Source organism: Girardinichthys multiradiatus, chromosome 8, assembly GCF_021462225.1.
Source record: "Girardinichthys multiradiatus isolate DD_20200921_A chromosome 8, DD_fGirMul_XY1, whole genome shotgun sequence".
NCBI classification, from domain to species: Eukaryota; Metazoa; Chordata; class Actinopteri; order Cyprinodontiformes; family Goodeidae; genus Girardinichthys; species Girardinichthys multiradiatus.
Genome location: NC_061801.1, coordinates 33,841,792 through 33,858,336, shown reverse-complemented (window position 1 = coordinate 33,858,336; position 16,545 = coordinate 33,841,792). Strand labels below are relative to the sequence as shown.

The window sequence follows — 16,545 nt, the reverse complement described above, 5'->3', positions numbered from 1 at the left end:
ACATCTGTAGAACTCAAGGCAGCAAGAGAAATACTTTCTTTTTACACTCTCAGTTATTACAAAGAAAGCAACATAAGAAAAAGCTTAACATTTTTGATGCACTCTAAAAGTTAAGACTTCACAAAATGTCACATTAGAGACTGTTTTCCACTCCTGCTACTCGTTTGTATATTTTTCCTAATGTTTAGTCGTCACTTACAATGCCTTGCAAAATTATTCACCCAGTTTGAACCTTTCTGCATTTACAAACACAAACTTCAATATATTTGAGTGTCACTTTTATCAGCAAATGGAGTCTACCTGCATGCAATTTAATCTTTGTATTTGCCTCAGAGATTTGTAAGAGAACGTTAATTAATGAATACCAATAAAAACTCAAGACAGATCAGGGAGAAAGCTGTGGAGAAGTTTAGAACACAATCAGGTTATAGAAGCAGCCAAGAGACTCACAGTAACTCTGGAGAAGCTGTGGAGGTCCAAAAGCCCTATGAGAATATGTTGACAGGATAAAACAAAGTCAGAGGAAATGCTGTTTCTAGTTTGCCACAAGCCTGCAAATAAGATTATTTCTGTTTTCTTCAGCATGGACAGGAAAACATGTCACAGTTGATGGGAAGAGGCATGGAGCTAAAAACAGAGTAATCATAGAAGAAATATGTTAATACAGGCTGTAAAAGGCTCGAGACTGGAATTGAGGTTTAACATTCAGCTGGGCAGTGACCCCAAGCATACAGCCAGAGCCTCAGTGGAACAGTTTAGATCAGAGGTCTGCAACCTATGGCCTGGAGTTGCAAGTGGCTCTTTGGACCTTCCACAATGGGTCTTAATTACTTAGGCTAAAAATAAAAAAAGAATCAACACATTTTTATAATAGAGACATAATAACAAATGCAGGTTTGTTATTTTTTTCATGGAATACTTACATAGAATTTCCAAAACAGAATGACAAAAAAAAGGCTACCAGTATTATTGTTTTTAGATCTATGTTCTGTCATCACGTTGGAAACTATGTGGGGGTTTTTTAAGCTAAAAATAGAAATACAATTGCGGTTCTTTAAAAATGACAGCACATTTCCTACAGTAAATATTTTATTTTTCATTATGTTGTCTTTTTTCAAAAGGAGTCTTGTTTCGTTAGACTGAGGGCAAAAATGCCTTTTAGATTGTAAATGTTGCAGACCCCTGGATCAAAGTATATTCATGTGTTAAAATGGTCCATTCAAAGTCCAGACCTTAATTAAACTAATAATAGGTGGCAGGTCTACCCCAACTCACTACTGCAATTCTAGTGAAAAGTGGTTCTACAACATATTGACAGGAGAAGGCTAAATACAAGAACACACCACACTTTTCAGGTTTTTATTCATACAAAAATATTTAAACCTCTGTATCGTTTTCCTTCCACTTCATAATTGCGCTATACTTCTAAAATGGTTTCCATTTGTTGAAGGGGACTTTCTTCCATGCATGCTCAGTTTAAGGAAATGCTACAAACAAACTGCCCACCCACAGTGTCTGCATAAACCTTACCACATACACCACTTAAGGCTGAATGCGATCATCAGGACTCTATTGCAAATACCAACTGCTGTATATTTGCAAAGTGAGTTGAGTCACTTTGTATTGATCCAACTGCTGAAGCGAGGCCCAATTTAATCTCCATAATGCTGAAAGCTATTGTCTTTTTGAGAAAACATGGTACACGAAAAAAGGATGGAGCTGAGCATTAGCAAAGGTTAAATGGTTCAAACAATATGCTGACAACCAAATGAATCATACTGTGTATGGGGGATAGCTTATGTACCATCTACCTACGCAACACACCTCCAACTGAAATGAAATCATGGAATAATGTGCCAGCAACAGGGTTAAGGTTATGAAACAAGAATGAAACTCATCTGTAAGGCACTTAGGTAGAATTGTTCATTTTGGCCTTGGCTGTGTTTGACAAATGTGAACTAAAATATAACTTAATTTACTATTTTACAAAGATTATAAACAAAATATCATAAACCTGATAAAAATGGAACCAGTTAACTTTTTACATCAAATGTACAAGTGTTGTAATGGTCATTCTAATTCTCCCCACTAAGACAATTTGTATGGAATTTATGAACTATTATTTTCAGGGTCGAAATCTTTCTTCTTTTTTGTACCTGACAGGTAAACATCAATTAACAAATAAAATAATGAATAATTAAATAAATAAATAACAATCAAAACATTTCAACATAGGACAGACATTCAGACTCTGAATCCTGCCATTTGACTTTTGATTTTTTTTTTTTAAGTGTTTGAAATGGCAATTAACTTTTAAGGTCTCCAGAAATTTTTGTTAGACTTAAAAATGGGTACTTTAAAATAAAATAAACAGCATTAGACAAAATAAATAAATACATTGTTTAGGACAGATTAACTGAAACTTTTACTTGACTTTATATTTTAAGTGCCATGCATTATCTCCCTTCATGCCAATAAAATATCCAGCTGGATGGGCTCCAAGTGCTCTTGAACCTGAACCCTGAACCTGAAAGAGATTGGGTGGCTGAAATGCTTAAGCTTACAGAAAGTGGTGGGAAACAATGAAAAGAGGGAGGAATAAGTGGGCTAATCACAACCAATACAAAGTCAGAGATTACTTATGATGGCACACTCCATGATTAACAGAACAACAAGGAAGTCAAAGTTTCCCCTGTTTATGCCAAATAAAACTGCTATCACTGCTGGCATCTTATTTGGAAAACCTGGAGAAATTATCTGAAATTGTTAATACAATTTTAGTGAGGAGATAATGGAAAATAAATTATAAATAAGGTAAAATTTGTTGGTTTTTCACAGCAACATTTTCATAGAATATTGATGTTGGTTGAGCACTATCTAAGACTAGTTAATTAGAAGAAGCGCCTCAAGCCTTGTGACTTAAATTTTAGGGAGTAAGAGTGAAGAGAAATAGTCCCTTCTCAACGTGCAGCGGGGTGCTCCTCTCTCATTCCTTCCCTGCTGTACTGAAGGTCTGATAGAGGTCCTGCAGGCTGTTATCGTCTCTCAGCCTGTGTTGGGGGTGGGGTTACAGTTTGCACCTCTGTCTTCTAAAACTTCTATCAGTTGCTCTCTTCATTCCTATTTAAAGCAGAATCCTAATTGTTCTGCAAGCGCAAAGATTCTGACTTTGAAGTTTTCTTTTTTTCCTTTCCCCCCCAGAAAATAAATATTGAGCTTTGAAGATGTGATTGTTTGGAGTTTATTTTGTATTTCCCTAGAAGTGTCTAAGCCATTTCAGAGTAAAAAAAAAATACATTGATTTGATGATGTATTTATGTAGAACTAAATATAAGTTCAAACTTTTTTCTTATCTTGAGATTACTTTTGTTGTGATTTAGTGATATGTTATTAAATTGAACTGAACTGGATTGTCATACCGTCATGTGTCTGTTTTTGTGTTTATTTCCTGGTCGGGTCACTGTTTTCCCTCCATTTATCACACCTGTTTTGTATATATGCCTTTTTGTTTTCCTTGTTCCCTGCTGGATCCTCGTCATAGATGTCCTCGTCTTACCCGCGTCATTGTCCTCATTCCTGTCTACGTTCGGTAGCTCTCTGTTCCGGTCTGGTTTAGTCTTGTAAGTTCCTGGTTTCCCTGCCAGGCTCAGTGAGTAAGTAAATATTAAAATCTGCACTTATTCGTTGTCTCCTGGCATTCTTTTCTGCACTTTGGTCCTGCCACAAACCCAGCTTCATGACACGGACATGTTATTTCAGCATATACGATCATTGTAAAATATGTTTTCTATAGTTTAAATCTGACCCATACCGAAAGGCACTGTTTAAGATCATTTTGCTGGTCTTTTATGCTATCATTTTTAGTCACAGGTAGAGCAGTTTTCAAGTTGGATCAAGAAACCCTCCAGTTTCACAGGTAAAAGGACCAGCGTTTTAGGCTGAGTCAGGAAACCCTTCCGAACCACGATCAGAGCATACCGACTGTAAAATGGCTTTCCCAAAAAGAGAGAAAATCAAAGGCTTGTCCCAGCAATAGACATCACCGCAATATTCACCCCACCACAAACCCCTAATCATCATCCCTGCACCCTTAGCCCCAAACGAGCTCAGATCACCTCGACAACAACCACACTATACACCCAGCACCACATTGCATGGGACACCAGCACCACATCCAACAGCATGTGGTTGCACAACCAGTCCCCATACTGTACAATATGTTTTAATTTTCAATGCACCTGTATTAGTGGCGTTATAAAGCCCAATCTGAATGCCTCAACAAAAGTGAATTTCTTATTGATTTTTGTTTGGTTTTTTGTTGTTTTCTCTTATATGGAAATTAAAATAAAAACTCAAAAGATTTAAACATCACACTGTTTTAGCTGGTTGTTTCTCTACACCAGTGATTTGCAGCCTTTTTATAAGAACTACAATTTTACTAAATGCATTAACTTCAGACATATTCTTTTAAATCTTATTAATAAAACATGGAAGATTGGTCTAAAAACTGAGCCTTGAGTTTAAAAATCTCAGAGTAATATTAGTTGACCCTCAGGGAAAGTCAAGAACATGAGTCCAGAAGTTGGACTTTTTGTGTTTGCATACACAAATATCAAAAGTCTTTTTTTGCCGTATTACACTACTTAATAGTTTAGTTATTTCAGATTTACCCGGCAAACAGATAACGCCAAAATCACACCTGACTGCCACAAAACGCAGCCCAAGGACCACCAGTGGTACCTGTACCATCGATTGGGAACCATGGGTCTACACAAAACAACCCCATTCCATGAAAATATTATTTTGTCTATCTTACTGGAGCTACCGCAGTTTTCTTCTCTGGCTCTGATAATTTTGGCAAAGCACTGACTAGTAATTTTGTTGCACAGCCAGTACTTCTGGCAGGGGAAATAAAAAGAACTGTTGGCAAGCAAGCTGGGTTGATGGAAAACCCCTCCAAGTCAGTTAGAGTTAGATAACTTTAATTAATCATCAACAAGTGTGAACACCTATATAAACGCCTATGATTTTTGCAGTTTTCTGATCTGAAGGAATGACATCAGCAATTATATAATAAAAGCAATTTTTTTATACCAAGAATCTGGAAATAGTTATAGTGTCATTTCTAAACTATAGTAATCATGAAGGATAAAGCGGTCTGTGTGAGATGGTATTGTAACGTATGGCCCATAGAAGAAGTAACAACAAAGGGCCATGAATGTATATGTCTGTGATAATACCTTACATAATAGTCTGGCCAGAGTTCACATGGGAACATGTGTCAGTGTGTGTGATTTGAAACTAATCCATTAATTGCAGCTGTTGCATAGACAGGTTTTTACATTCATGTCTAAGCTTGAAAGGCGTGTTGAACTTCATCTGTTGTCCTCAAGCATTAGGCTAGTTCCTCATTCTTTATTTAATAGAGAGGACATTGTGAATGGAAGAAAGTGACAGAGGCAGTGAGTGTAGAATCAAGGGTTCTAAGTAATAATGGCTGATGATTCAAAAAATATTTTTGCAAATTTTGCTTTGGTATCCGTTTCAACTGATAGTGATACAACTGATACTTGTTGATAAATAAAAAAGGTGGCATCAACAGATGTCCAGCTTGTATTGTTACAAGAAAATCACAAAGGACCTATAATGTTTTACACAGAAATTAATGGTAATTAGAACACAATTTGATCTAAACCATTTTTTGTAACTTTCACTGTATGTTTAGGGTTGTTGTCCTGCAATGAACCTCTGCCCTGTAGGTCTCCTGCAGCAGATTTCTTCCATTTCTCTCAGTCCCTCTACCCATTAAATTCCAAACAGTTTCCACTACCTGATGAAGAAAAGCATCCCCACATCAAAATGCTACCACCGCCATGGTTCAATGTGGGGAAAGTGTTTTTAGAGTGACGTAAGTAAATTTCCGCCACACACGGCATTTTGCATGTAGTCCGAAATGTTAAATAAAAAAGGATAAATAGAAACACGTCTAAAAAGAAAAATGGCATAGATATGATACTGAATTTTTTTTTTTGTAGAGTATTAACTTTTAAAATGTATTATGAACAGAGTTTGAATTAACAAAAATGAACTATGCTTGTCAGTTATGGTGCTGTGAATGTATTTTTTAAATTCATAAATAAAATAAATTGGCATAGACCTAAATAAATAGCCCTACTCAAGTAGCTGTTTCTAAGAAACTTCCAACAGAAATCAAATCTGTATTGTTACAGGTGCACTACATGTGTATTTATTGAGCTGGTGTCTCAGCAAAATTTCATTACGACATAATGACAATGAAGACTCTTGAATCTTGAATCAGTGCATAAAATGCCATCCATTGCCTTCCAATGTTTTATTGAATCATGGAGGTAACTAGTCCAGAAGGGAAACCCAGACATTCCTCTTCCCAGTGACACCCTCTTGTTCATTCTGGGTGATTCTAAAGCCTTCCCAGGCTAGAAGGGAATAATTCCTATCAAAGTATTCTGTGTCTGAATCCAAGTGGGGAGACCTACCATGTGTTACATAGAAATTAGTGGTGTAGAGAAATTACATCACCAAAGAAGAACTCTAGACAGACAGACAAGTGATGTGCACTGACATGAGGTGTGCTGTCTGACTGAACTGATTCAACATTCAGCAGACACTTGTATATGCCTCATGTTTTTCAGCAGTCAGTGTCAGTGAGTGGTGGCACGGGGCAGGGGTTGTAGATAACTGAAGAAGTAAAGCACATAACCAAAACTTTACAAATTTTTAATAAATGACGTTACCCACACGCTGCTGATAAATTGACCAGGAAATAATTACACACTTTTCATGGATTGAATTACTGTTCTGCTTATTGAAGAAATATATGTTTAAGTAAAAACGTTTCAATTAAAAATGCATTTTTCTATCAGTGCTATTTCTAATATAGCCTTAGAGATGCATGCTCAGAAACATTTTCTGATAGGGTTACCCAGTAAAAGATAATTCGATCCCAGTTAAGGGAGGCCTAAATAAGCATCATATGCCTTACCACAGAGTTCTGAACCACGTGGTGATGGCAAGTCTCCTTCTTAATGAGACAAGTGAAGCTATTGCAGATATTAAAGCATTGATAATCATCTCCAGTACACCCTTAATACCAGAGATTTCTATCTTGAGATATTACACAGATAAAAAAAAAAAAAAGCTGTTTTTTGGTAACCCTTTAGAGAACATATTTGTTTATTTGTCCATATTAACTGTGACTAAACTTTTTTTTTAATCCTGATACCTTGAGCCTTTCCACAATTTGTATGGGTACAACCACAAATGTAACTGTTTCTTGGGGTTATTTTATGTGATAGACTGACACAAAGCAGTACATTTTGTGAAACATGGTTTTCAAAACTCTTTACAAAATACTAAAATCTGAAAAGCGTGGTGTGTGTTTGTATTCATCCTCTTTATTGTGATACCCAAAAACAACATTCAGTGCAACTGATGCTTTGAGAAGCCTACCTATTTAATAGTCCACTTGTTCAGTATTATGTTTGTACATATGTAGCTGTTCTATGAAGGCCTCTGATGTATTTTGGAGGACACTGATGAACAAACAGCATCATAAAGACCTAGGAACACACTTGGGGATGTCATGGCAATAACATTCAGACAAACTTGCCTTGATTGTTTTATACCTATGTTTTAGTATATGAAAAGGTTAATTTTGTGTGTCAAGATTTTTTGCTTTCTTTTTTGGAAGTTTCCTTTTCTTTTAAACATAGAAAAGTAGAAACTTTCATTTGTAGAAAACCTGCTGAGGCCTGTGTGGTTACTCAAACCCAGCCTCAGGTATCTAAACATTGTCATTGTAATGAAAGTGAGAGGCAGTGAGAGGGCAAAGAACTTGCTGCAGCGATCCCCTGTAACATTCAGTTTGGCCTCTTGCCAAAATAGAATAGAGATATGACTGGGAACAGTCAGAGCCAGGTATCTAAGCCAACACAGCTCCTCCTGCAAACTGACCCCAGGTATGTTACACTTACTGGATGAATTGGGGCTAACTAACAGGGATACAAAAATAAAAAAAAACAAGATAATGCAACAGATAGGTTAGTTGACTGCATGTTCACACAAATCTAGTTCTTTGAACTAAAGGTTTGGCAGTATCGTTAATTTGTATCCACCCTGTTCTTGACTCACACTGAAATATGCACCAATAACTTAGCTTCAATGACCTGTTTCAGTGGCATCTATCAGTTTCATGTTTATCATGGTATGGTTTGAAATACGTAAGAAAAGATTTGGTGGAGTTTATGGGTTGATAAGTCAAAACTAGCTTCCTCAACAAGAACCAATACAGAAAGATTTTCTGATCCATATAAACTGACTACAGCCAACCTAGTTAAAGAAGTATGTTTCTTGTGTAAGGTAAGCCATATATTGCCTATAAACTCCTATTAATCTGAGTTTTTTTTTCCAGAAATAATTTTGATTCTGTGATCATAAATAGGTCAAATAAATAAATAAATCAAAATTTTAACTGAGTTAGGGAAGCATTGTTTGCAACACTGAATAAATCTACACTTTACAGTACCTGAAAAAGTCTTACCACTGATTCTCAATCGGATTTAGGTCTGGATTAAGAAATCTATGCAATTCCATTGCAGCTCTGGCCCTGTGTAATGTAACAATATAAGCAATGAAAACTGCGATAAAAGGCAAAGAAGAAATAAGGACAGGCCAGAGGTGTTTGCGAAACTTTACAAGTTTCTGGCACAAAACAAAGTACAGTTGTGCACCTAATGTGTACTTATCACATTCATTTGCAATCAAATAGAATCTTTTTTACCTTGATTTCCATGCAAAATGCTAATTTAAATAAAAGCTATGTTAAAAAAGAGACAAAAACATATACATTGCTTAAAAATGCTTAAAAATGAAGAAAGGGTAGTTGCCAGTGGTTCAAGCATTTGAGAATACAAACAAGGTCAGAAGAAAAGGCACAGTTGCAGGTTCACATGGAAGTGCAAATCTACTACACAAAGAAAACTAAACAAATTGGAATGAAGCACAAATAGCAGTTCCAAAATCATAACTAATAACTTAAAGATCACAGTGTGGTTTGCTTTCAATACACTCTTTGACAATGTTTACCTTTACATTTAAACAAATTCATAGTTAACATTTATTATTGCTAAGAACTTCAATCTGTTTTGAAAAAAACAAAAACAAAAATGCTGAAATAGTTTGAACTGGAATTTATATTTTCACCTAAATCCATGGTGCTATCTCAGAAAGATTCTGTAAAAGGACAGTTCTCAGCATGTTCAGCTCATTCAACAGCCCTGGTAGGCGGGCACAGAAACAAGGTAGCTTCGTTTGATGGGTTGAACTTCAGCTGTGGGCAGATGTGATGTCACAGACCATGCTCCTTTTTTTATTCCCAAACTCAAATCACAGATTCCAGACAGAGTAGAGACAGCCTGCCTGCACATTCGTCTTCATCTTTTCTATCTCATCAACCTGAGGAACCACATGTTACGTTTCAATATGTGAGTATATTATCATACACTAAAACTTACATTGTTGGTTGGATGTTTATCTTTCACTGTAGTAATAGCCTGTATTCTGACTTTCTGTATTTGTTTTTGATTGCAGATCAAACTGGATTATCTCAGTCTTCATCCTGTAGAAATAAAGAGTGACAATCTGCAGTGAGAAAATGAGTAGTTCCAGGTAAGTTACTGTTTACACCTACAGTGATCAGACAAAACATTAAGATCACTAAAGGTGAAGTAAATAATTGATTATGGTTATATCATGGTACCTGATACTAGGTGAGATATATATGGCTTTTCGTCAGAAATTTGATGAGGACAAATGTAAGGATCGGAGCTAGTTTCACTAAAAAAAAAATTGTGGCTGCTAGGTAAATGGGTCAGAGCATCTCCAAAACTGCCGCTCTTGTGGGGTGTGCCTGGTCTGGAGTCTTCAGTATCTATCAAAAGGGGCCCAAGAAAGGAACAGCAGTGAAATAGCAACAGATTCATGGCTAACACACATTGATGCATGTGGAGTGCAAAGGCTGGCCTGTGTAGTCTGATGCAACAGACAAGTTGCTGTAGCTCAAACCTCTGAAGAATTTAACATTAGTTCTAAGTGAAATGTGTCGGAAGCGGGCAATCAGGGGAAGGCTGTGTGATGCTTTGAGCAAAGTTCTGCTGGGAAAACCTAGGTCGTGACATACATGTGAATGCTACTTTCATGTGTACCTAAGAATTGTTGTATGCTTTTTATTTAAATGGTATTCTCTGATGGCTGTGTGATCTTTTAGCAAAATAATAGACTTGCCATAAACCCAAATGGTTTGAAGCTACTAATAATATATATATATATTTTTTTTTTTTTCACAATAACAAGTTAAAGGTCTTGACTTGGCCTTAAAATTCCTTTTTTTGAATTGTTGTACATACTAGTTCAGTCCATGAACGCCTTAATCTTCAGGGGTCTATTGCTGCCCATGCCTTATCGGGTCAGAGAACTAACACATTATTAGACAGGTTGTCATTTTTTTATGCCTGATCACAGTACATTTAGGAGGCATTTACACAAATATGATGATACTGAAAGTCACACTGATCATCTTTGTAATCATGGTCCTTTTGAATCTTCTCAGAGTTCTTCAACCCCATCCTGTGGTAGAACTGGACAGTCTGTCAGCGTGCATGGGTCAGCGGCAGTTTCTTTATCAGTCACTGATTAGGACTCCTCTGAAACCCGCACAGCGTTTTTGTCCACCGACTGACTATCCTCAAAGGACAAGCCTTCGCTCTGTGCATTTCTCCTCATCTTGTGTACCTACAATGCCACAAAGCTGTTTCTGCAAGAAGAACTCCAGAGTGCACGGGAAACGTGTGGTGTTCGCAGATGACTTGGGACTGCCGTTAACTGTTGAGCATCTATTTACCCCTGAGCCCTACTCCCCCACTCCCAAGAGACAATGTCCACGCCATTTGGAAGGCCAACAAAATCCTGCAAATAAATTGCTGCTCCCCAGGTTTCGGCTGGGTTTCCCTCAGCCTACAAAGGAACTTGAAAAATTTGTTGCACATCTGCAAAAGACGTGCATACAAATGGAGAGCTGCAACGTTTCAGAGAGCACCTTGAGTGGTGAAGTGTGTGTTTTCCATAGTAGCCAAAAAAAGACAGTATATATAAAAGTGACTTATGACTCATGGATGAGCCACAAAGACATTCCCTGTAAATTCTTGGAGCACAGGCTTTGCCATGGCCTTGATGTAGATGTGTTTTACTTTGAAGTAAACCTGCCCCAAAAAACAGACCAAAATGAGCGAATGGAGTTCTGCTTCACATTCAGCCCAGGGCATAACTCTGCTCTTCACTGGGATGACAATATGGGACAGAATTACAAAGTGATTGAGGAAAAAGCTAGATCATGTGCTGGCAAAGTCTACACTAAGAGTTTTTACCCCTTGCTTTCAAAATACAAGCCACCTGTCTGTTCACAGTTGTCTTCTTGTCTTCAAAACTGTCATGATCTGAAGTATCTCCAAAGTCATTTGCTAAGCAGCAGAACATTGGGGGCACTTAAGTATGCATTCCATTAACCACTCTGGTGTATGGTGTAAAACATCCAACATTATGGTATGTAAACATAACTGTCACTCCAGAGAAAAAATACCCTGCTATAATGTAAATAATGTTTTATTAAATTCTGGATCCACAAAAAGTTATTTCAACTACTGCTGAAGTAAGGTCTTTTTACATGTTGATGCAACTAAGAATCCACATTGGCTCAGATTTCTGTTGTGTTTTAATCTGCTGTGTCACACCAGACAGAAAAAGTCAGCAAAGCTAAAAGATCTTCTGGGAAAACAGTTTGGAACATGAAGAACATGTTCTCAACACTCCCTTGGCTACAAGATTCTTGGAGTTGTTACATGTTGTACTTTAGACAACTGGTTTGGCAAATACTTTAGCTTATGTGTGGACTTGTGTTTACAGGAAAGGGTGGAGTCATTATTGTGCATCATAGCAACCACAGTGAGAAGGTTCCTGCCACTCTAGTTCCATTCCACCGAGGTCACACTTCTGTGTTCTTCGCTTTTTTTTCCTTTCAGGCTACAGCTTTTTAGTATCAACTGAAATTTTGTACTAGATCTGTTTTCATTTACTTGAACCTTTACACAGTTTGTCATTTGTTTGAGGGGAAGTGATGCATGGTCTTCATAACAATATTTATTTTACAAATAAAAATGAAAAGTTTGAAATATCTTTTTATTCAGCACCCCTGAGATAACATTCTGCACAGACACCTTTGTCTGCAATTACAGCTGCACTGCAAGATTGATATGTCTGTATCAGCTTTGTACATTTAAATACTGAAATATATGCCTATTTATCATTGCAAAGCAGCTCAAGCTCAGATTGGACTGAGAGAGTCTGTAAAGATTAATTCTCTAGTCTTTTGTAACTTCAAACAGGTTTTCTTCAGTGATTACCCTTCATTAATCCTGCCATCAACTGACCAAAGTGTTGGGCTTTTAGGCCAGAAATGTCCATTTTGGTCTAATTTGATCAGTGTGCCTTCTTCCACATTGTGTACCCTTTATGGCTTGTGGCAAACTTTAAATTAATTCCATCCATCCATCCATGTTTGGTTTTGTTTACTAAAACCAGCCGCCACAGAGACAGTTTCTTCCCCCAGGCTGTTTCTCTGATGAACATCTAATAGAGTACCAAACAACCTCATACTGAAGTCGCAATTCCACCTTGTATATGTGTATATTGTATATATGTATTTAAGGACATAAAGATATATGCAGAATATATCTTATAATGCAAATACAAAACAACAACAAAAAAAACAACCCAGAGTGCAAAGTGTACCAGAGTCAAATTCCTTGTTTGTTGTATGTACGAACTTGGCAATAAAGCTGATTCTGATCGTCTTCTGCTTTCCAAGACTGGGACATGGGGCAACAGGTCAAGTAGGAAATCCCAGACATCCCTCTCCCCAGTGACATCCTCCAGCTCATTCTGGAACATCCCAAGGCATTCTCCGGCCAGATGGGATATATGGTCTCTCCAGTATTTATACAGAAAATAAACCACATATGCAGGCTGTATTTAACAATTAGATGAGTAATGAAAGCAATGGGATCCCTTTATGGGTATAAGAGTGAAATAGGCTGAACACAAGGGTACAAGGGTAATAATTCTGCAAGGCCTTGTACTTCATGCTATCTAACCCAGCTCTACTATCTTAAGCACTAAAAGAGGATACATAAGTTTCATTCTTGTAGCTATGTGCATGCAGTTGGTTTTATTCAACATTACTGCTTTAACACATTCAGAAAGCTCTTTCCAAAATAGATACAAATAGAACATGTGTGACTTAAGCTGTTGTTACTATGAAATGAAGTGTTCTCAGAAGTTATGTGTCTTTAACACATTTATTTGGGCAATCAGTTAAAACCCAGATATATACATCATTAAATGTCACATAAAACAGTCATCACAAACCTGTACAAACAAATCAAAACGGAAACAAATAAGGAATGGTCACATTCTGCAGTGTCTCAGGGGCACCCTGAAGCATCCCTTTGGTACTAGTGCACTTAAGCAACAAATTCAGCAATATTAGACACCCACAGTAAACAAAGGCACTCTGGGGTGTTTACTGTATTGCTGTCAAGCAATTTAAACCTGTGATTAATCACCACAATATTTGTAGCTAACCATAATTAATTGCAGATTTTAATGCAAGCTTATTTATTTGGGAGATTGATTACATTTCATTCACATCAGTGACTTTTAATTACCGTCCATACAACTGTACTTCCAAAATAATATAAAAATGCCTGAAAGACTGTCCTCTAAACCTTCACCATTGATTAAATCTTGACCAGACTGAAAGTGGGAAACTATCTTTTGTTTTTAACAGTGAAACACAGGTTAGTATACAGTTTAGGTGCCTGGCTCCAACAAGACATACACTACTTTAAGTTGTGATTTCTGAAACAGTGCCTGATGCAGGATCTTTCTTGTGTTTGTCATTACCAAGCTGCACCAAACTTGAACTTTAATGTTTGAGTTGAACTAGCGCTGTTTATTGGCATGTGGTATTTTTGACAGGATTTATGTGTGCTACAACCCGGCTCAAAAGACACAACAAAAAGGGAGGCACACCATGTATAAAGATTCTAAGATTTTGATATATTAAATTATTTTGTTCTAATTAAGTTAAAAAATAAAATGTCTAATATGAAATGTGAAATCAGTGGTGTATGTTGTGCATGAGTAGAGGACATTTTTAAAAGCATAAAAGCAAAATTTGTAGCATACCTGTGGAGGAGAGCTGAAACAGGATAGCTTGTAATGAAGGTTTAAATAAAAAAAATTGAGAACTGACCAAACCACTAATTGTTTCATTTAACAACAGCCAAAGTGTTGCAGAACAAAAGTAAATTGCTAACCAAACCACAAGGAGACCTGCGGGGGTAAGAACACATGTACCAAAATTAAGCTTACTGATTCACAGATGAAGCACATTTTTTTTTGTGGTTGTTTGTTGGTGGTCAAAACATTTTCCTATCTTCAGACAGGGAATGTGGATCACTAAAGCCTTTTATAAAATGCATGCATCTCAGGTACCGTGGAAACTTCTGAGTCAGAGTAAGGTTACTGACAGAAAAGTAAGGAGACCTGCAAAGTAAGCTGGTAGGAAATAATCAGATGTAACTAGTTGGAGCCACTCATCCAATGTGTCAAACAATGTAAGTCCACCATAGATAGCTTTACTCTGTGTTTACTATGATTTATTAGGAGGTTGGTACAGTGCTGTTTCAGTGGCGGACTTAGCCATTTTGGGGCCCCAGGCATACCTTTCTGAAGGGGCCCGCCCCCTGGTCTGTAGGCCTACCACAATTTTCATTCAGGAATACTGTTAACCAGGCAGCAGCAAATTCCTATTGTAAAAAGACACTAATACGTTGGGAATACCTTTGTTTTCTTATTATAATAAAAGTCAACACCACTAACTGTGTACAAACTAATAATGACAGGGTAGAGGTGAACAATATAGTAAAAATATAATATATTCCTAAATTTGCATATTTTTCTAACTGTATATCACAATTCTTTTAGAAACATACTAGATGCTCCTATGACAGGGCATACTTGTTAGAGCACTGTAGAAAGGTCAATGTGTTTGATAGAGGTGGTATTTGGAAGCAGATCCTAACAGTGGCCCATTGCAGGTGTGGACAGGGAACCGGAGTTGGTGAAGGATTACAGCAAGATATCCAGGCAAGAGAGACACTTGTATAAGAAGTAAAATAAAATAATACGTTTTTTTAGCTGTAAATCATGTGAATCCTCCTCCTTGTCCTGTTGTTCTTCAGCACTCACTTGCAATGGCCCAATGTGTAAGTATTTTTCTTACTCAAGCACACTCCATTTCCTGGATTTTTTTTATGTGATGAAAACAGAATACCGGTAGTCCATTTTAGTATGAGAACAGGTCAGTCAGTCAGTCAGTCATTTTCTACCGCTTATTCCATAGTGGGTCACGGGAGAGCTGGTGCCTATCTCCAGCAATCTATGGGCGAGAGGCAGGATACACCCTGGACAGGTCGCCAGTCCATCGCAGGGCAAACATGATATGAGAACAGGGTGCAGCAGAAGTTGATCATGCATTTTATCGTGTTTTTTGCCATTGTTTTGATTGTAAATTGTAATAATTTTATCTCGAAGAAGCATAACTAATGCATGAGTATTGTCACGCAACCAGCGGGGCCCCTTACTGGCTAGGGGCCCTTAGGCACTTGCCTACCTTTGCCTATATGGTAAGTCAACACGTGTTATCGGTCAATAACTACCTGGTAATAGAACTTAGTGATTTTTAAGATTTGGACCTAAAAATCAACCTGAGAAGGTCCCAATAACAATAATAAACAGTGAAATTTAGGAAAATAAGCTTGTGTGTTTTACATGAAGAACAATGAAGCCAGTTATTCATTCTCTAAAACAGTGATTCCTAACATCATTCCTCAAGGGCTGGTGTCTTAAATGTTGTAGATTTTACTCTGATTCAAAACACTTGAATCAAAGGAATTATTCATTAGCAGGTCTTTCGAAAGCCTTCTAATGAAACATTTAAAACCTGTTGCTGTTGAGGACCTGTGTTGGACATCCCTGCTCTAAAATTTTCCAAAGGGACAGATGTCTAAAGTTAAAAATACCAAGGAGTGAACTGAATATATATATATATATTTTAAAGTATGTAGTAAGTTAGATTATTGTCCTGTTGGAATGTGAATCCCAATGGCAGTCTCAAATGTAATTTGTTGCCTGTAATAGATTTTCTTCCTGGATTCCTTTACAGGGCGGGTGGGAGGCTGGTCATTCAGTACCATCCATGATAAGCTTTCCTGCCTCTGCTGAAGAAGCATCCCCCATGCATAACGCTACCACCAGGATCCACTGTGGGAATTGTGTGTAATGTGAGGTGCATACTTTTCTGCCACACAGTAGTTTCTAGACCAGATTAAA

At 37.2% G+C, this 16,545-nt stretch overlaps 1 protein-coding gene across 1 annotated transcript; it reads left to right on the top strand.

Moving 5' to 3' along the window:
- The first annotated feature begins 8,970 nt into the window (after positions 1-8,970).
- ppp1r3c2a (protein phosphatase 1 regulatory subunit 3C2, duplicate a) lies at positions 8,971-12,682 on the top strand. Its single transcript, XM_047371780.1, has 3 exons — positions 8,971-9,521; positions 9,628-9,705; positions 10,646-12,682. The coding sequence occupies exons 2-3, from the start codon at positions 9,692-9,694 to the stop codon at positions 11,595-11,597; spliced, it is 966 nt and encodes a 321-aa protein (XP_047227736.1). The 5' UTR covers positions 8,971-9,521; positions 9,628-9,691; the 3' UTR covers positions 11,598-12,682.
- Positions 12,683-16,545: the final 3,863 nt, after the last annotated feature.